The 21,292-nt window shown below is 48.5% G+C and overlaps 1 protein-coding gene and 1 long non-coding RNA gene across 3 annotated transcripts; both read right to left on the minus strand.

Annotated features, from left to right (window-relative positions):
• Nucleotides 1-2,867: 2,867 nt before the first annotated feature.
• RRM2B (ribonucleotide reductase regulatory TP53 inducible subunit M2B) lies at nucleotides 2,868-20,952 on the minus strand. Its single transcript, XM_075023737.1, has 9 exons — nucleotides 20,821-20,952; nucleotides 15,969-16,124; nucleotides 14,520-14,636; nucleotides 13,448-13,581; nucleotides 12,728-12,822; nucleotides 10,204-10,337; nucleotides 6,917-7,021; nucleotides 5,691-5,804; nucleotides 2,868-5,214 (listed from the first exon to the last, which is right to left on the minus strand). Exons 1-9 carry the CDS (start codon nucleotides 20,872-20,874, stop codon nucleotides 5,062-5,064), a joined length of 1,062 nt encoding a protein of 353 aa, XP_074879838.1. The 5' UTR covers nucleotides 20,875-20,952; the 3' UTR covers nucleotides 2,868-5,061.
• Nucleotides 16,871-18,487, minus strand: LOC142029227 (uncharacterized). Of its 2 annotated transcripts, none has more exons than XR_012649875.1 (4): nucleotides 18,401-18,487; nucleotides 18,108-18,271; nucleotides 17,885-18,003; nucleotides 16,871-17,767 (listed from the first exon to the last, which is right to left on the minus strand). It is a non-coding gene; the product is annotated as an uncharacterized LOC142029227 (long non-coding RNA). The 2 variants fall into 2 exon arrangements; XR_012649874.1 differs by having other exon boundaries at nucleotides 18,391-18,483.
• Nucleotides 20,953-21,292: the final 340 nt, after the last annotated feature.

Genomic DNA, 21,292 nt, shown 5'->3' on the forward strand with positions numbered 1-21,292 from the left:
ATTGTAATGAAAAGGAATATAACAAAAAGAGAGAGAAATAAATCCCAAGAAAAGACAAGTGCTGCACAATGCAGTTGCTCACCACCCACTGACCGATGCCTGAGCAGCGATCCGCCCCTCCTGGCCAACTCCCCCCAGTTTATATACTGAGTATGACGTTCTAGGGTATGGAATACCCCTTTGGCTAGCTTGGGTCAGCTGTCCTGGCCGTGCTCCCTCCCAGCTCCTTGTACATCTGCTTGTTGGAAGAGCATGAGAAACTGAAAATCCTTAACTTGGGATACGTGCTACATAGCAACAACTAAAACATCAGTGTGTTATCAGCATTATTGTCACACTAAATCCAAAACACAGCACTGTACCAGCTACTAGGAAGAACATTAACTCTATCCCAGCCAAAACCAGGACAACGAGCTTACTAGAGATGCTGCAGCAGTTACCTGGGGCCATTCCCAGGCTAACATTAACCAAACTGTGTACTACAGTAAAAGAAAGGGACTGATGATACAGGTATGTCCCTGCGAACCTGCCAGCAGCCACACTAGAGCCAATGCAGAGATGAATGATGCAGGCAAAGCGACAGTAGTCCCAGGGGAAGGATGTTTCCCAGGTAAGCCCTTCCAGCAGATTTGGGAAGAAGGACCTGCAGTGCAGGAGTCACCGGTCAGCAAGCTCCGCAGGAAGCTGCGATATTGGCAGCACTGCTGCCTGTCATAGAAATCTCATGTCTGTCACTCACAAATCCTCTTTTATTTCATTAGAAGGGTCAAAATGCAACAGGGAATTCCTGAGCCCGTCCATGTGACTACACTCAACCAGCCAAAGACCAAAGTTACTATTCTTCAAAGCAGGCACGTGTGTTCCACGCTGGCCAAACACAGCCATTCCTGAGATTTACCTGTATTTTAAGCTGGAAAAAACTTAGTTTAAGATTTTGGTTAGTAGAGCACAGCCTCATGGCTTTGGCAGCCTTGGTTCCTAGAGCCAGATTACATACGATGGGATGGGAGAAGCCTCCAGCTGTGCTGCTGCCGGCCCATCTGTGCCCATCAGGCAGGCAGCTGCCGGCAAACCAGGAATAGCATCTCTTAACAGCAATATCAGCGTCCGTCTTACCCTTCTGCTCCAGGGAGAGGGTTTGCTAAAACCTGATGTTCAAAGGCTTCTCCCCTCAGCTCTGCTTCTGCACGTGTAGTGCGTATGTCTATACGTACCAGACGTGTACATCGCTATGCACAGATATAAAGTTTATACACGCACGTGTGTATTCCTGCAGAGCGCAGTGCGGGGAGTGGGCCCCAGTCACAGGAGCATCTTCCCGGCAAACACATAAGCGGCTACACGCAGTATTAACACATCAGCACGTCCGGTGACTGTTTCTCTCCCAGAAGGAGCTCTAGAGAATATAGCAACAGAAACATTAATATTTGCTGATTCAAGGGCTCCACCAGGAGGAAAACCAGCCCGCATCAGCCCCTTGGAAGGGCTAGAAGGAAGGCACTCTTCTGGCAGGCTGGGGAGTGACTGGCAGGGGGGCCAGACTTGCGGTTTAACAACATTCAAAGGCAAGGATGAGAAACAGAATTGGCAGAATTGGACTAGCGCAGTGTCAGTCGGCCAGGGGCTGGCCGCAGCTCCGGGTGTGCCACGCACACGGCACACGGCATCCTCGTCCTCTGCAAAAATCTTAGCAGTCCAGCAACACGGCCTCCGGGCTGACAAAAAACACTAAGAGCGAGCTTGCTAATTGCCCTGTCTTCACCCACATTCTTTTCTTCCCCAGCAACAGCTGGGAATAGTCACTGACCTACTGCACTCCGCAGTGGTTTCATGACCAGAGGGAGCACGCTGTCCGCTTGTGCCTATTGCTGATCAAGTCATGGGTTTTGCTAGGACCCTCGTGTCTGCTTGAACGAGGACAGCGGGAGCTACAGAGGCCGGTTTGGATATTAAAACGTGGGATTCTACGCGTGAGCCTCAGCTCCCCTTGCAGCCCCCCGAGACAGGTTTCTGTTCACCTGACCATTGCAGACATGTCCTTCACCACGAGACGAACCCCTCCAGAAGCACCTTCTCTGGTCCCGCTGGCTATAACGGGAGTCACGCACCAGCCTTGGACTCCAACCCAGAGCACACAGACTATAATATAGAAGGGATGCATCACAACTTCTCTCCCACCCCCCACCCCATCAGTGTGATGGCCACAGCGCGAGATACGGCGCAGAGCCAGACCCAGCTTGCCCACCAGAGCCCTCGGAGGCACGCGGTTTCTGCCCAAGACCCAGGGCTGGTGGGAGAGGAAGGGACCTTGTGCCCTTCGTGCCTGTCTCAAGGAGGCATCAAGGGGCAGCAGGGACAAGACTTTTGACTCGACACCCCTGAGGGCGCAGATGCCATCAGGTGTGAACCTCTGCCGGCTCAGACCCAGCTGCCCGGTGCTTGGCTGCAGGCTGGCCTGGCTGGACCCAGCTCAGGGGGCTGAACCCCACGCTGCTGTGCCCCGGCACAGTCACGGTGCCTGACCCGAGGGCACGATGCCCTTGGTAGATCAGATATCAGCTACCACCCACCCAAATTACATTTCTGGAGTGTTTCTTCTTTGAATCTAAGGGACTCCCAAGAGATTTCTCTTTGAGCCAGAAAATTCCAGAAAAAAAAATAATAAATTGTTTGCTCCCTAGACTGCAAACCCCATTCCCAGGAAGAAGAAACAACAAGTTGAGAGCTCACAAAGCACAAGACAGCATATGAAGCACTTTTAATTTTCTCCCACAACCCAAAAGCTGTGAACACCGACTTACTCTGGCATGGCCCAATTTTATCATTTTGGATTTCACAAGAAAGCATGTAAGTAGCAAACAAAGACATGCTTGTCTCCATGTTCAAGTTTTATTGAAACTATGCACATATTTTACACACAAATGGAGTGGGAGCTGTTGTACCAGACTTTGGTATCTCGTAGGCATTTACAGAACCTGAGCACATAGCAGTTTCATATTTGAATATTCTGTATACTCTCATATTCTGTATACTCATCTTAATTCACAACACTCAAAACAAATACTTCTAAGTGCTTTTAGTGACACAAAAATAGGTTCCATTCTTCCAACAACAGACCCACTTACAACATTTTATCTTTCTCCCCCATTAACACAGTATTTCCAAAAGGTGCTGGATTTTCTCTCTGAGTCCATATTTCTCTTGCAGTTGCAGGATGTTAGTGAAGGACACCAGTTCCAGCTTTTCTCTGTATTCTCCAGGTCCCCCTCTGCCCTCCTCAAGTACCTTATGTCAAATGATGCAGGCTCTTCTCTAGGAAAAGAAGCTGACCTGTTTCCAAGTTCATTACATACTCATGATCTTTTACTGAGACCAAACAAAAATAGTTTTGCTGCTTATTTTTACACCAGGGACAATTGTTCACTAGGAACTATGCTAAGGCAATGGACCTATTTCATGGTACTCAGGTACTGAGGGCTATGGATGATCTGGGCTGGCAGGGAAATAACACTTATGTCACCCCATCACTGATAACCCTGGACTGTCAGCTCATCTCATGCCAGGCATATCAAAAGCAGCACAAGATGTTTGCAACAATAAGACAGACTTATAAAAGCTGTTATACAAATTGCTGAACATTATGAAAAAATGTTTGGGTTTAATAAAGTAGAACCCTTTGTCTAGCTCATGTACAGTCACTTCACCTTTGAAAAAAAATGACCATATCTATTTGCAAATAATCCACCTACAACTGAATAGTAAGTATCCCTTCCATCTCAAGTACCACTGCAGTATGTTAGCCATTCTTCAATTGCTCTGTTCTCTGCATGTGACGCCAAGAAATTAAAAAAAGTTTTCAGGCACACACTGGAACACACCAAAAAACAAATAGCAGTCCTTTGTAAGATGCTGCTAATCCATACTACTTCAAGATTTGTTTTTGAAAGGTTTAACACCTTCCTCCAGAAGCTCTTCTGTGACAATGGTTTCAATGGTTTACATTAAACATGCAACTTGAAGTACCTTCATACATTATTGGTATTGGGCTTCCTTACAGCCCCAGTAGTATGTTTGTAGCACTTCAAGGGATAATCCCTTGGAATGATATGCCTTCTCACCCCACCAACTCAAGAGTGAAACTGAGAACGGGAGAATATCAAAATACCCAGCACAACAGAGGGAAGACAGACAACACCCAGAGCTGGCTGTTCCAGTGTCAGATGCTGATTGCAACTCGGCACAACTACAGACTACTTAATAAGGCACTTGTTCAGAGAAGCAGGGAAAAACAGGCAGCACAAGCCAAAGAACTACAGGATTTATTTCTCCTCCACTGTTAAAAGGCTTGCCTTTTCACGGACCTTTCAAAGTCCACTGACCTGCTCAGTAACAGCTGTAAGACAAAAATCATATGTATTTGATTTAAACTCCTACCAGCAGCCATCAGGTTTGCAACCAGAGTAGAAACGTTTTCAGACAGAACCCAGGTTAATGGGGAGATCAAACTGTATCCCTGGGTTTAATAAGATTTTATAGTTCATACCTTATTAATGTCTTCCCACATTCACTTGTTACTCTATCTGCAGCAGGACAAAAGGGAAGAGCTTTTACTCTAGACCAAATCTATAAACATGAAAATAGAAACCATGAAAATAATTTTTAGCAACATATATACATAGAGTGATACCTCATCTGGTTTTCAGATTAAAATACCATAACATGAGGTAAATACGCAGTTTGCTTTCTTAAAACACTACCGAAGTCTTAAAAAAGCAGTAGTATCCAGGTTATTTTTAAAGACAGCAATCACAGCAGATGAGTCAAGGGAATCTTAAAAAGGCCATCCTTTTAAAAAGTCATATAAATTTTTTAAAAAGGACCCCCCCTTTTGTTTTTTTTAAATGACACAGACAGAAATATATTTACTCCTCAGACAAACAACATGAAAACCCAGGAAAAAAATCCCAGTAGACTCCAATTCCAGGAGAGGAAGTGAAGACAACTTCACAGCAGAAAGTGAGATGGGGAGAGGGAAACAGTCACCGTTCATTTGCCAAGTTATCAAAAATCTGCATCCAGAGTGAAGACGTTGTCCATTGTTTCTGCCATAACAGCAAAACGTTGATATTCTGAAACTCGCTTCTCAAAGAAATTTGTTTTTCCTTCCAGAGAAATATTCTCCATGAAATCAAAAGGATTTTCTGCATGAAAGACCTGGGGAAGGGATACTACACTGGTGATTCTGATAGGGTAACAATGCTTTAAAAAACCCCAACAAACAAAACAGTCAAACCCTTTCAAACTAGATCAAGCCTTGCTGTAATATGCTGTAGAATCTATGGACACCTGTCTAAGCAAGTTCAGTACTGTCACTCTCCAGGAGTTCGGTTCATGGTGAAGTTCAGTCGCGCAAGGTGCTTATTATCCTTCAAGGACTGCAGCACTTGAGTACAGCATAAATTTCCCATTACAAACCTGCAGAGCAGCTGAAGGGAAACAATGGCCTAAATTGTTCTTGCTCTTTTAAACATTGAAGCACATATATTAATGCTGTGGTTTCGGCTGTCACTCACAGAAAGTGCAAGCGCTAAATATGACCTGCTCCCAGGCACATTAAGAGAGTGCTTTGTGCTGACAGCTTTCCTGGGCTGTCCTGGCAGGCCAGCATTCTGGGCAATTGCATCTCTTACCTTTGAGAACCCAAGCTCCATTAGTAACCGGTCTGCGACAAATTCTATATATTGTTTCATCAAAGTGCAATTCATTCCAATCAGACCTACAGGTAATGCCTCTGTTAGAAACTCCTGTAAGTTAAAATACAGACAACATATACAGACAACATTTAGAGAAATGAAATTTAAGAAGAGAAAAGGAAAGACACCTGTGTTTCACAGTAACACAATTTGTGATACTTCCAGGCTCCACAGCCAGTCATCTGAATAAATAACTTGTGTCACTAAACTCAACAAGTATCTTCTGTTTTCAGTAGTTGTTTGTATCTTCCTTTATTTTTAGCATATTTTTCTGGAAAAGGCACAAGAATTTTTATTACTGCCCCTCTCATCTGCCTTTCTCCACCCCCCCCCATAAGATCCCAAACTTCAGCATAAGCTTGAGCTCCACGTTCAGTAAAACCTACAGATCATACTAGTGGGAGCAGGAATAGATCCAGAAATCTCCAGTTTTCTTTGGCTTCCAGCCATTATAGAATGACAGATCAGACAGGACAGTGATATATATGAGTGCTGAACCCAGCCACATATATGTTTAGGCACCAATGCAATACCTGTCAGTGTTGCGAGGCAAAGCTGGGGCATTCATCATCATCACAGTAGTTAGATGACAACAGAAAAGAAAGAGTAAACTACAATCCTGCCAAACACTCAGCAGTGCAGAAACTTGTAGTTACAGATGGGTAGCACTTCATGTGAAAGAATGTGACAGCAACCTCAGAAAAAGTCAGAGCCCAGCATGGTACCCACGGCCAGAACAGACCCTGTCTTCTGAGGACAAGCAGGGATGTGTATACAGTAGGGAGAGACAAAGATCCTGAAAGGACAGTGGTAAACAAACTCTCCTCTAAGAAAGGAGTTGCAGTTGGACCAGATGATGACCAGGTCCCTTCCAACTGGAACTATTCTCTTCTATACTAAGACAGTCTTTCTTCCTTTCTGTTGTTAAAAAGGAAACCAGCTGCCAGCTTCAACTTCTCCCAGCTCCTTGACAACCAAATCAGAAAGTCTCTGACTCTAATTGTCACCATTAAGAAAGAGAGAAAGGATGGTATAATGCATCAGGGATCCAGGTCTGAACCAAGTATCAAATATGGAATCCCAAAAGTTAGAAGTTAATTTGTTTACTTTGGCACATAAGACTGGTCCTGTGCTGTCCATAATGCCGTCACGGCCAGGCTTACCTGCTCAATTTCAACAGCATTAACGATGATCTCACGGACCCGCTCCTCTGACGGTCTGTTCACTAAATAATGGAACATTAGACAAGCAAAATCACAGTGTAGACCCTGAAATAACAGAGAACAATGAAAAACAAAAAAGTCATTTTTCCCTCCTCCACATAGTTTTCTCTTACTTTGAGGCAGCCTCATTCAGGTTGAAGCTTCCTAGCCTCCTGCTTCTTTGACAAGTCTTAATGTTACCACGTGTAGCAGGCACTTTTAGTTTACAACCCTGAATCTGAAATCCAACACGTGCCACCTATGCCAAAATAACACTCAGCATACAAGTTTCTCAGGAAAATATTTTTGAGAGCTGCTTTACTGTGAGGGATCCTACACAGAGCCCTGCTGGGTCCCTGTCTCTGGTCAGAGATGCTTTTGCAGAAAGACTCCTACATCAAGACCTGCAAAACTACCTGCCAGCTAACATAGACTGTTTACCTGCTCTCCACTTCGAGATACCTGTAAAGAAATACTTGTTTTAAGTTCTATTAGTAGCATTTCCTCCCTTGCTTCTCCTCACAGCATTTTCAGAAAGGAAGATTCAGATTAGAGTCACCAAATCCAAGACTAACAAGTCATCTCTCTACACAACATACAGTTACTGTGAGGAATTTGCTAACACAACATTCATAGGTTGGTAACACTTAAGGCTACTGTGCCCAACTCAACCCACCTTCACATTTCACCCAGCTATCCTCCACAGAGCCCAGTAAATTGTGTTAATTCCCAAGATTTCCAGAAAAGCCTCCAGTCAGCGTAAGACAACATCAGGAGACGAGCAATCGCTCGCAGTCTGAGGCAGGTACCAGACAGCTGCTCCAACAGGTGCCTCGGTTTCTATCTGAACTTGCCTGGCTACAGCTCGAGCCTCTGGCTTCAGCCATACCCACTGCTGCTAGACTAAAGGAGCACCGTGCTACCATCTCTCCTCTCGACAGCAAGGTGGTGATTACAGCCTATGAACACCATGAGGGCACATCCAGAGTGAAAACCAGTCAAAAGAATTTGGCAGACTATGGGCTATGAGACAATACAGTGCTATTGTTAACAAGGGTCAAGACAAAACCAAGAAGCAAAACCTTTTTCAGAAAGGCTACAAAACCCTCATGCTTCAGGTCACGAAACAGCCCTGAAACAACGTAACTTGGGAAATACTCCCCCTGTAGGGACAGCGTTAGCTGCCTGCTGCAGGGCTTCCCGTGGTCTTGTCCAGGGCAACATCACCAGCAGGATGCAGGACATGCTTGGCTTCTCACCTGAACTGGTGTGCTCCGCTGACTGGTGCTCCCAGCAGCTTTGCACCTTTAAGAATCAGAGATGCACCAGCTCAAAGAACAGCCTGGGAACAGAGCCTGCAGCTCAAAAAACATATTGAGCATTAACCATTTATCTGTTCAGGTACATCAGAAAAACAGTTCATGTAGTTTTCCGTTGTGGATTCTTTTTACTGCCACTGCTTTTGTAACAGCATTTCCTGGTTTTCGATGCAGGTGCTGTGTGCACCAAGCCTTACCCTTTCGTAACAGCTCTGCAGTTGGAACTACGCCAGCGGAACTCAAGAAAAATTCAGCCTTTTGGTGCTCAACTCTGCAGAGAAGTATAGTTACACTGCTGTATAGAGGAACTTATATCTCATTCACCTGCAAGTGATCCTTCTAACAAATACTTCCTCACTCAAATGGATCAGTTCATGATGACTCACAGAAGCAGAAGACACAAGGAAGGTCAAAGCTGAAGTGTTTGGTTTTGCTTACTGATCATATCACTTTCTTCAAAAGTGTCTTTTAAATTAAAGGCCTCTTGTAAGATGCCTCCTTTCAAATCAGTTTATCTAATCCATGGAAATTACTTCCATTATGATAAAGCTCTATATTCTCTTAGACCAGCTCTGGTAAGTTCAAACCACTAGCATGTTTACACTGCATACAAAACTGGTCTTTCTGCTTTTTCAGTGCTGACAGCACCATAAGTTGTGCAGTGCCTTAAAGACAGGCCCCAACCATAAGCAACTGCTGCCAACTGGCAGGCAACGGTGCAGGAAGCAGCGAAAAGAAAGGGCACTTGTCAGCACGTGGCCTGCTGCATTTGGTGTGCTGACATGCAGACCCTCAGACACATCACATCTTAAGCGAAGAAGCGCTCCCCTCTAATGCAGACCTGTAGCTGCGCCCTCCCAGGAGATTCTATTGCTGTGCAGGAGCACAAGAACACGGAGAGGAACAATATCTGCTGTTTCTGCACCAACCTGCCACAGCTGGCCACGCGACAGATGCAGAAGGCCATCTGCAAGGTCTGGGACCCACAACTAGGGGCAGATGGGGAGCGGTACAAGGAGGCCACCTGAACCTGACTGAAGCAGTTAAGGCAGAGCAAGGCTGAGAGTCACATCCTAACTAGAGGTCCTTGCCCAGGCCAGCCCCCACTGCAGTGGGGGACCATGCAATTCCACACCAGCCCTTGGGCAGCCAGGCCTTTGCTTCGCTTCATGGCACAGGAAAACAAACATCCCCTTTAATCCAAAAGGTCCACCTTTTTGATCATACTATGCATTGGGGTATTGCTAATATTTATGTTTACTCCCTTTAAAAACAGGTATTTCTGCCCAGGGACATAGCAGCACCTAGGCTTTAAGTTCATTAGTAACTTATAGCCAGAAGTCTTTTCTTCCCCTTTTTACAAATATTCTGGGAATAGCCTGCTCCTTTGCAGGACTCCAATCTTCCTACAAGTCAGCAGTTACAGCTCCTCCATCAGGCTGCAGAAACAGGGTCGGGCACTTCTCTGGGGGAAGGAAGTCTCTCCTCTGTGCTGCCTAGGAGGTGATGTCAAAGCAGACACAGAAGGCTTACTGTGGGAGAAGCTCTAGGGAGCGTGGCCTGCAGTTACCTGGCATAACCTGCAGCTACCTACCAGGACAGTGGACCTTCCCTGGAAAACCCCGCTGCTAACACTGGCTAGCAGAGAACCTGCTCAGACTTCTACCACCTCCTTGGCCTCCAGCACTGCCAACATTAAAAAGGCTCCGTCGTACCCAGAAATGCATCCCCTGCTCACTGCTGGATTCTCTTCTTCACTGGTTCCTACTCAAACACTGCTTTCTGCTCTCTTCACCTTCCCTCCAACCCTCCCTGCCACCAGAGGTGGGCTGCTCTGGCGAGACTATGGGACCTTTATGAATATAATTCTGCCCTTCCCCTGGAAACTCGCTTTCCTTCCCAGACAGTATGTAGGACATGACACATTACCTCATCTCTGCTAATAAGTTCATTGGAGAAAGTCAGTCCAGGCATCAGGCCCCTCTTCTTCAGCCAAAATATAGCAGCAAAGGAACCCGAAAAGAAGATGCCTTCAACTGCAGCAAAAGCAACCACTCTTTCACCTGTTTAACGTAACACATTTTCAGTTAGACACAAAACAGTGTATTGCTCGTCAGCAAGATGCACCGTTTGCATCAGACAGACCAATGCTGGAGAGGAGCAATCCCCTTTGCAGCACCAGGTGCTGTATCTGACCACATCTTTCAGCAGATCCTGAGGCATACAGGGTCTACACCCACAACAGCACTTAACCACAGGCAACCCCAGCAGAACAGAAGAACCAGGGCACCCACTGAAACTGCCACAAGTCAAAAGGGAAAGAACATAATTAATTGCCCAAAGTGGCCAAGCATTAGTACTCCTTTATCTCTCTCCTAAAAGGCAGGAAAATGGCTGTTTAACTAATAGACAAAACTGAGAGAAGTGCCAATCTCCTATAAACTAAACAAAAAATCCTACACCTCAATTTCTGCTTGTTGAGAATCCACATAACACCATATTCTTAGAAGAGTGGAAGAACACAGAATGTAACTCATCAAGACGCAAATAACAATTTATGTTATCCCACCTGTTAAGCCACCTTTCGTCCAAGGAAAGCACAGCATTGTTGATCTCAGTTCTCCCTGTTCTCTATTGGAATGTCTTTTCAGACTACAAGACCATATGACTGCTTGGTGATGACACATCATTCCATGTACTCTGTTTTAAACAACTTCACAAGATCCTTGGGTATATTCTAACATGAAGAGCTTCTGCATTAAGTGCTGATGCCTTTTCCCAGTGAGAACTGCACAGACTTTTGTTGAAAAATAAAATAAACCCAAAATAGCCAGATGTCCCACTTCCTCTACGAGATGCAAATGCCATCTGCTGGCTGATCTGAAGAAATTCAAGTTAGGAAAACATGAAGAGCGACATGAACTTAAAAATATCACAGAAGTTACTACAGAAAGAATTTATCCAGCAACACTAAAAATCTCCTAGGTTACTTCTAGAGAGGAGTGGAGAAATGCTGCTCACACAATATAGGTTTAATGAAGCACAAGACTGACTATTGATATGGTTTTTACTACATTCCACCTGACTAGCTATCATACAAGTGAGTTATGCTGAAACAAAAATTGCCCATCAGCAGCACCACATAACGTGAGCGCATGCTGGGAGGCTTAGAGTCCACAGAACAGATACAGCAATTGAACCCTCAGCATCAGAAATCAACCAAAGCTGCAGAGACCCGGTTGCAGGCCAGGTCCCCAAACTGGAAGGAAACACCAAGCAAGCAAGCCAGCCAGCCACTTTCATATACCGTATCTCATAATCCATAACTGTAAGATCCGGGGCCCCCAAATGTTTTAAACTTGGGAAGTTAGCTCAATAAGATGAGAAAACAGAAGACTAGAAATGTACTTTACAAAACTTTGGATAGGATGCATGAAGTTTGGGAGCAAGGGCTGGGGGGAACCTTGCTTTTTGAGTTCAGAAACCTTCTGATTCCTGGCACACCCCAAGCTGCTGGGAACCGAATGACGGAGATGAAGAAGGGACTCCACACACAGCAAGCAAAGCCAGATTGGGGAGGCAGCAGGACGCTCCAGGATGGGACAATCTACAGCTACAAAAAGAACCCCACTCAAACAAGAGCTGTGAACAACAGATGCTGCAAAAGAGTGATATTCAGATTTACTTTGTTCATCTGGCTGAACCTCTCCATCTCCTACACTTTCTCTAAGTATAGAGAATGTTTGGTTTAGAAAATTCTCCAGAGTCTGACCATTATTCATTTCAGCTACAACACATCCTTCACAGTCAACACTGTAAGGTGAATGCAGAACACTAGAAAGGATGCCCTGCACCATGCTGATGGAAACTGAGCCAGTGTCCCAGCTCCCAAATGAGATACAAAAACTAGAAACCTGGTCTCAACAGCAAACCAGAAACACCAGAGACAGATGATTCTTGAATCTTTTTTGCTCAGGCTCAGTCATGCTGTTACAAAACAAAGGCTAACATCACACACAAATTTGTCTATATGAACATGAACACAGAAAAAGCCTGGACGTGCAAGACTTCAGCTGCCCAGTTCTGAACACTGGAGTAAAAAATAGGAGCCAACTGGAAGAAATAATCAGAACTCCTAGAAAACAAGGTCTACAAGCGAAAACTGAAAAAACTAGGGTTGTTCGGTATAAAGACAAAAAAAGGCAGAGAAACCCAGAAGCATTTTTCACAACATGATTCTAGTGGGCACTGCCATTACTATATTGCTTTAGCTGAAGATAAAGACATATATGCTCAGCAGAAGTTACTTCTAGTTCTTTAGTTAAACCAGACACCAACAAGCCAATACATCATTTGTGGAGAATTTCATTTCACGTTCCAGGGATGCAGCTTGCTCCCAGAGGATTAGTTTGTGACATGCGCAACAGAAACAAGTTTTTAAGAAGCTACACACCAAAAGTGGATTCTCTGTCTTCAATCCACTTCAGAGCCCAATCTGCTTTCTTCTTGACACAAGGCATTGTTTCAATAGCATTAAACAAGAAATCCCTACAGAAGAAAACAAAGAGAAAACATCAAAATAGTAAGAAGTGATTTATGTAAGTCTGCCCTGATTGTCACTACTGCCTCCACCAGAACCCATTACGCTAGGCTCTGAACTAACCCAAGCAAGAGAGCGTTCCCACGCCAAGGGGGGGATGATCTCTGTTAAAAAGAGCACAGGGTGGCAGATATGCAGAAAGCAACAAACCCAAGTCTCAGAGGAGGTGAGCTGCAGAGATGGGAAGTGAACTCAAACGTCCCATCCCAGGAATGCTCACCCACCAGACCACACTGCCTCTCAGACTTCAAGCCAGATGGCAGCCACTTCCTACCCACTGAGCTAAACCTCCTCTTGCCCAACTCCACAAAAGGAACTGGACAGTTCCCACGAGCATGGGCTCTGTTCCCAGGCTAAACACCTGAAAGGAAACCTTGCAGTCCTCCCACAGTCACCACACAGGATGTCACTGCGGGAAACCAAGCTCTGCCTGACCATCACTATGGTGGAGTCTCTGAGGGAAAGTGCTTTTCAAATGTATTACCATTTGGACTAGGAAGTTCTCCAGACAACAAAGGTAATGGGGCTCTCCAAAGAACCCATGTTGCTGTTTAAACACATCCAGAGGTTTACCTTTTCTCAGGATCTTTGATGTAGGTGTCTATGAGCAAGCTGTACATCTCTGAGTGAACGTTCTCAATAAGAATCTGAAAGCCATAGAAACAACGAGCTTCTGGGATCTGCACCTCCTGACTAAAACGTGTCACCTACCAAAACCAGAAAGCACAGCAATGAATACAGTAAAACCAGTCCCGCGTGACAGTACTCCAAACTTAATGGGAGAGACAATAGATCTCTACCACAGAGAAAGGATGGGCGCAGTTCAGCCCTACTTTATTCACAGATATGTCAATAGGATAGGTGTGGTGCCGAAGAAAATAAAGCAAGCTAGCTAGAAGTAAATGCATCTGCTGTGCATATTGGATAGAGAGCTGCAGTGAAGCATGAGGGCACGCGTGCACAGGAGAACAGCAAAATACTGCAATAGTAAACACTTTGTATTGAACAAAGCCTCAGACTTTTTGTTCATCATTGAAAAAAATCAACAGTATGACGTAAGACATGTTCATGCAATATATGCACATATACTATGCCATCTTCTACGCTTTATAGAAATTGGAGATCTAAACTGGGCATTTGCAGTCAGATACCACTGTAGCAAGACACTGAGCAGCCCAGAACTGATTTCAGCAGAAAGATTTCCCCACCTTTTTAGCAGCACCCACCTGCAGCCCTAAAAGATTCTAGGATGCTGTTCAGTGAGAGCAAAATGGATTTTACCAAAGTTAAGAATACAGACCATGGCACAGCACAATCCCTCCCTACTTCTCATCTAACAGAAGTACGGGGAGAAGCATGGGTTTCTAATAATTCATTGAGAAATGCAGATCAACACAGCCAGGCAGAGGGCTGAGCTTAAAAACTGTGTCCAAGAGTGATGTGATTCGGAGTCTTGCTGACCACAGCTGACCCAATTTAACACAGACACTGGCCCCAGCAGAAAAGCTGCTTATTCCCCTTGGCAAAGGTGAGAGGATGGGAAGAAAAAAAAGTACACATTTAATAAACTTATGCATTAATGTGAGAAAACCTAAATGAAAAGCCAATAAAAAAAGTATTCAAGCCCTCTGTAAAGTTTTCTCACCAGGTTTTCATTTACAATTCCATCACTGGCTGCAAAAAATGCCAGAACATGAGAGATAAAGTGTTTTTCATCTGCTTTCAGCTTGTTCCAGTGAGGAAGGTCCTTTGACAAATCAACCTAATGAAAAGAAAAAAGAAAAACATTATTGCCTTTTTGAGTTTGGCATTTTGTAAGAACAGAAGCAGCCTAGTCAAATGACTAAGGCAGAGTTTTGGTGTTTGCTCTTCTGCCTTTAGCAGGTGTTCAGCCTCCATCCTGCCAAAGAATGGCACGGGGTGAATGCTGTACAACTGCTCTCGTCTACCAGACTGAACTCTAGCCACGGCAGAAAAACACAACTTCCTTCACATAGGCCTTTTTTGTTTGTTTGTTTGTTTGGAGGGATTTCTCCAGCAGCAGTTAAGTAGGGCCAGATGTGAAAAATACAAGAGGCCTAAAAACTTATATATGTGTATATGTGTGTGTATATAAACACGCAAACCAATTTTACAGTTAACTTCCCAGTTCATTTTGAAATGCACTGACAGATGGTAGGACAGCGCAAGAAGGAATCAGTAATATGGTAAAAGGGCAATGCTGATCAGGCAGGAGTTTTAATGCTTTTTCTTTAACGGCTTAAATCAACCTCTACTGCAACAGGGCAGCAAGCCTCCCAGACAGGCAATAGAATAGTGCTTCGATGGACAGCTGCTCCTCATCATCCCAGGATGCTTTCTGGCCTATTTAGAGCCTACCAGTGCTTTCAGCTCACTCCTCTGCAACTGCAGATTGCTGCTCACAAACGAGCAAAGGCTGCAGAAGCTTTGAGTTGGAACAACCAGCTCAGCTGGCAGGTAATCTCTCCAGATCAGTGCAGTGTTCGGAAGCCTCCACTGCTGCAAACATAGCAAAGTTGAGTACTGCTCAGGCCTGGCTAACCAGCAACCTCAGGGGAAAAACTTAACAGCTTACATTATAACATATGGCAAGCATCTGACCAGGGCAATCAGGAGTCAATTAGAAGCATTTTTAGCAAGTATCCCTGATTATCACCCTTTCTAGAAAATAGGTGCCTAACATTAAAGAACAGAATTCCCATGAAATTGCCCCAAACATCTTACACAGGCAAGGAGTTAGTTGTAGGTACAGAGACCACAGCAGGGTAGGAGCTACGTGACCACAAATCAGAGCTATATGACTTAGGCTCCCCTCTATAACCAGAGAAGCACCCCAGGATACAATTCCACCTCGTCCTAAACCAAACACCTAAAACAGCTCCGCTGAATCGCCCTGCGGAAGCAGCTTGCTTTCCACCGTCCATGAAGGGAGTCCTGCTCTGGTGCAGGCACCTCACCTTTGATGCAATTAACTCCAACCCTCACGACACAGAAGCCAGCAGCAGAGCTAGGGAGGAAGCGCCAGGACCCCGGTCTGAGCACCTTGCACCAACCCACTGGCCCCAGAGCTCACCTCTTCTGCTGTCCAAAAGGAGGCCTGTGCCTGTTTATACATTTTCCATATGTCTGGGTACTGGATGGGGAAGATGACAAACCGGCGGGGATTTTTTCTGAGAAGAGGCTCCTCGTCAGGATCCAAGCCATTTTCAGCAGCACTCAGAGAGGATCTCTGAAGATAAGGCACAGTTCTGGTTAAGGTTGCCGTTACTTGTTCCTCCCGTTCCCCGTAGCCCGCAGGTGCGGTTCAAAAGCCGCCCATGTCACGCAGACACTCACCTGCCCCGCTCGGGTGGACGCAACACCCATCCCCGGGGTACCTGCCCCCTCGCCCTCCATCCGTGCTCCGGCTGCCGGGGCGGCAGCGCTGCCTGTCTGCCTGGCACTCGCCGGCACCGCTCACACCAACCACCCCCTCCCAGGTGCACTGGCGCCAGGAAGCGCCCGACGCCTGCGTGCCAAAGAGAAAGCCTTTCTGCGGCACGCCGAGGAAATCTGCCCCGCGAGACATCAGCGGCCGCGGTGCCGCGCACGGGAAGATACGTGCAAGGTCACCGCACGCTGCCGCCAGCCCCATCCAGCACGGCTCCGCGAGGCTCGCCGCCCAGGTTTCCTCCAAATCGTTCGCTTTACATCGAGCTACTCGGGCCTGGACGGACTTGCTTAAAAATACCATGAGATCACAGCGACTGATCCCATTTGGTAGAGGAAGAGCCCTGCGCCACAGCGAGTCTCTGCGCGGAGGTTTGCGTGTGCAATCCCGCAGCGCACAGGAGGCAGGCCGCTACGTGCCTCTCTTTCCAACAGCAGGCAGCGGGAAAATCCCTGCCTGGAGTCACCCATCCCCACCCCTCGCTCCCCCTGCGCAGGCTCCCGGAGAACGCCCGTGCACAGCTCTTCCTCGGAGAGCGACCGGCCCAGCCGAGGTGGGGACGGCCGGCGTTCAGGAGACAGGCCGGTGAAGAGCAGCACGGACGGGGCGCTCCACGAGCAGGGCCTTCACCTCGCCTCCAGCTGGGCACAGCTGCTCCTGGGATCAGCGCCAGGCAGCATCCCTGCCAGGCATGTCACCAAGCGCCTACTGAAGACAACCACCGTGAAGAGCTGTCAGGACAGCGCGCTGCGACCTCTCCAGAAGGGCTGGCGACTCACACCGATCAGAAGTTTAGCCAGCAAAATGCCTTTCTGGGTCGGTTCTGAGATCCCACTGACACTGCTGTAGAGGATAACTAACCACAGGCAGCATACGAGGCAGTATATATAATACAGCAGAGAAGGGGAGCAAAAGGTTTTGAATACCGTTGCTTCTACCCTCCTAGGAAGTGCCAAAGTCCTTTCTCTACCCAGTCTGCTTGTAACCACTCACATAATAAAAAGTAATCCTTTACTTCAATTTGGAAAATACCTCAAACAAATAATTCTACTCACGTTTAAAAAACAAACAAAAACCAAACACACACACACACTGCATAGCTGGCAAACGTACTGCAGATTCCCAGAGAAAACACATCAGGAAACACATTCTGGGTTACAATTTTACCACTTTATTACACTTTTAAATATTACTCAATTACATGAGAAAAACTTCCCAGCATCATCTTGCAGAGTCACTGCTGAACGCCACGAGAGTGCAAGACCTTTTGTATTTCCCAGGATGCAGAGATGGTTGCAGTAACCCACTAGAAGTGCCACAGGGGAGAATCTGGGCCCAGTGGGGACTGCACTCTGCCTTAGCACACACCTTCTCAGGGCCTGCCACGCAGCTAGCATCTCCATCTGCTTCTGCACCAGCCATCATCCTTGATAACAGAAACACTGCAAAAGTCCTCCTTGTTAGCCCAGCATTTTCCTGAGCAAAACCCTTCTATACTGCCTGGCAACTATCCCCAAGTATTGATTTTAGCCTAACAAGGTGGACTAGCAGTTACTAACCTCAGTCTTGATGTTCCTGAGCCATTCAAAAGCCAGCATGCAAGGCCCATAATCCAGGGAGGTTACTTGAAAAATATGTCTGGTGTACAGAGGTGAAGTGGAGCAAAGTTCCAGTATCGCTAGAAAACCAGAGACCAACACTGAGACAAGGTGCACTTGTCATTTTTCCAGTGGCCTTTAACAGCTGCCATGCTGCAAACCACAGAGAGAGGAGTTAACTTACCAGAAACACTGTTAGTGCACAGCGAGACAGGTGAGAGAAGAAAAAGCCCATGAAATAGCATGTACGCTGTGGAGACCCCTGATGGCAGGAAAGCAGAAGGATGGCTTCCAGGAGCCAAAGACTCACAGTGATGGCATGACCTTGAGAAAGACCACCACGCAGAACTGGAAAATGGTACAAGTTTTTAAAAAAATAAGTGGCTTTTTTTTTTTTTTTTAATTTTAAAAAAGGAAGGGTCAGCCCACAGAGACTACACCATACTGGAACCTCCCCCTCAACCCACCTCCCCTAACCTCTTCTGGGATGGAGAGGAGTTTCATAGGCAGGCTCCATTTCCAAGTTGGCAGGCAGGAAGCTCTTGGGTACGAGACAGTCCTGTCTCTCTTCATTTTGGTTTTCATTCCTCTTAGCCAAAGTTTTATCAGAGTAATACTCATTACCTAGGCTGTCTGTTAACGGAGTACGTGTCTTGGTATAACTCAGCTGAAGATTCACGGAAGATCCTTCTCTAATTCAATTTTGGATGCACAGCATGTTCTGATCGCTGCTGGGGCTTCAGAGCAGCCACCACCTTGTGCTGAAGGAGCACAATGTGTTTCCAGCCCTGCCTTCCTGGCCCCAGGGGGCACTGGCAGAGGTACGGGGAGCTGGAAAAGGTAACAGTCACTAGGCTGATACACCTCCTGCTTTCCACCTGCACCCTGGATCTTTTCCTTAATGCTATGATGGTGCATAAAACAGTTAACACTCACCATAATAATGAAGAGCATCCAGTTTATAACGTGAATGCGCTACTTTCTGTTCAGACAACTTGACCCAAACACGTAAAAGAGCCGAAGCTGGCGGGCACAGCCCAACCCCTGCTCTAGCAGGGTCAGCCAGAGCAGACTACCCAGGACCATATCCAGCTGAGGTTTCAGTATCTCCAAGGACGGAGACTACACAGCCTCTGTGAGCGACCTGTGCCAGCATTTGACCACCTTCACAGTAAATGAGTTTTCTTACATGCAAATAGAACCTCCTGTGTTTCAGCATATGCCCCTTGCCTCTGGTCCCATCACAGGGCACCACTGAGAAGAGCCTTGCTCCGTCTCCTTCATTCCCTTCATCAGGTATTTACACACACTGATGAGATCTCCCAGAGCCTTCTCTTCTCCAGGCTGAACAGCCCCAGCACTTGCGGCCTCTCTTCATATGACAGATGCTCCAGGCTCTTAATCATTAGCCCTTTGCTAGACACACTCCGATACCTCATATCCCCGTTACTCTGCAACTACTAGACAGAATCTCTTCTGGTGATGACAGTAAACCCAATGGACAACAAAAACTGCCTAGTGTTACTGAAGCTCTTTCCATTAATTTCAAATTCAGCAAACTCGGAAACAATTAATGTATATACACACACGTACAATCGCCACCCCACAGCAATAGCTGTTGGGCTGCATGCACACGTATCTCAGTTACACGCCCCATATCAGCTGTAGCCAAGGAAAAAGCTGAAGGTGCTGGCAGAGCCAGCGGTGCGATGTGGCACATGGGATGTGACCATGAGCCCTTCCCATGAGGCTGGGACGATCACCGGCACTGCCGGGAGAGATGGCTTCCACCGCACAGCAGCTGAGGAGCACGACGCCTGCTGGTTCTGCACGCCCGAGGGGATGCACAGGACTCCAGCTTGCCTCCGGCAGGCCAGAGCGAGCTCCTCTTCACTGCAGGTACAGCGCGCCGCTGTTCACAGAGGGAGACGTTAAGGGGGTTTTAGGCTTATATTTAACACCGCACACCCCAGTTTTTGGAAACTCGATTACTACCGAGACGTGAAGGTTTGGGAGGACCACGTGGGTTCCTCTGCCGTAAAGATCCTTCACCCTCGCGCACCTCAGCCTGGCTTCGCGGGGTCGTACTGGGGAGAACCCAGAACGGAGCTCGGACGCCTCTTGGGGACAGGCTCCCCTGGTCCACAGGGGCTGGGAAGCCAGGACCACCCGACAACGCCCAGGCCCGCCTCCGGGGCAGCTCGGGCAGGGGGGACCAGCTCTGCCTTCCCGGCCCCAGGCAGGCACAGCGCTGCGAGCCCAGACCCCCCCAGGGCCCTGCGCTGCCCAGGCCCTGCCCCAGGCCACCCAGGGCCTCCGGGGCCTGGCCGGGACCGGGGCCCGAATCCCGGCTGACCGTATTTGTTCGCCACACGCACGTTTTCGGTGCTCCCCGCGGTCACGGCGCCCGGAGGGCGCGACCCTCCCCAGCCCGAGCGGGACAAGGACGCGAGGGCAGCCCCGTGCCCTCTCAGGGCTCCCCAGCGCGCCGCCACGGAGCCGTGTCACCAGACCCCCGGGGCGGCCGGGGGCGAAGCCTCCGCGGCCGGGGAGGCCGGGCCCCCTCCGTGCCAGCCCCGCGCTCCCCGGGGGCGGCCCGGCCCGGCCCGGCGGCGGCAGCAGCAGCAGCAGCCGCCCGGCGGCACGGGAGGCCGCGGCGCCCGGCTGGAGCCGGCGGCTCGGGCAGGGCCCCGGCCGGGCGGACGCCTGCAAGGCCGGAGGCGCGACAGCGGCGGAGCGGAGCAGGGCTGCGCGGCCGCCCCCCGGAGACGCCCGCACGCCCCCCCGGCACCTCGCCCCGGCGGCCGGGCGGGTCCCACCCCCCGCGCCGGGCGGCAGCGGCTGCGCGGCCCGGGACACCCGCCGAGGGACACCCGCCGCCCCGGGCCCGGCCTTACCCGCTCCGGCCCGGCCGCCTCCTGCAGGGCCGCTCGCCCCCGGCGCTCCCCCATGGCCGGCGGCGACTGGGCCGCGAGAGAGCGGCGGCGGTTGAAGGGGGAACGGCCACGGCCGCGGCCGCGGCTCCTCCTCCCCGGGGCGGGGCGGGGCGGGCGGGCGGACGGACGGCGGCCCCGGGCCCCGGGCAGGGCCCGTCCCCGCACCGCCGGGCCGACGGCGGCGAGGGGCTCCGGGGCAGGTGGTCTCCAGCCAGGGCCGGGAAAGGAGCAGGCGCTTCCAGCCGGTCTCTGGCCCGAGGGGGCAACCAGGCGCCCGCAGGTTTGTGCCGGCTGCCGGGACGGAGGGAGAGCGAGCAGCGAGGGAGGCAGAGCGCCGAGGGCAACAACAACAGCAAACAACCACCCCACCCCCACCCCAATTAGGAGAAGAGCCTAGGCAAGCCTCTGAAAGATGATAACGGCAGGTGATAAC

The sequence above is a fragment of the Buteo buteo genome, chromosome 3 (genome assembly GCF_964188355.1).
Source record: "Buteo buteo chromosome 3, bButBut1.hap1.1, whole genome shotgun sequence".
Classification (NCBI taxonomy): domain Eukaryota; kingdom Metazoa; phylum Chordata; class Aves; order Accipitriformes; family Accipitridae; genus Buteo; species Buteo buteo.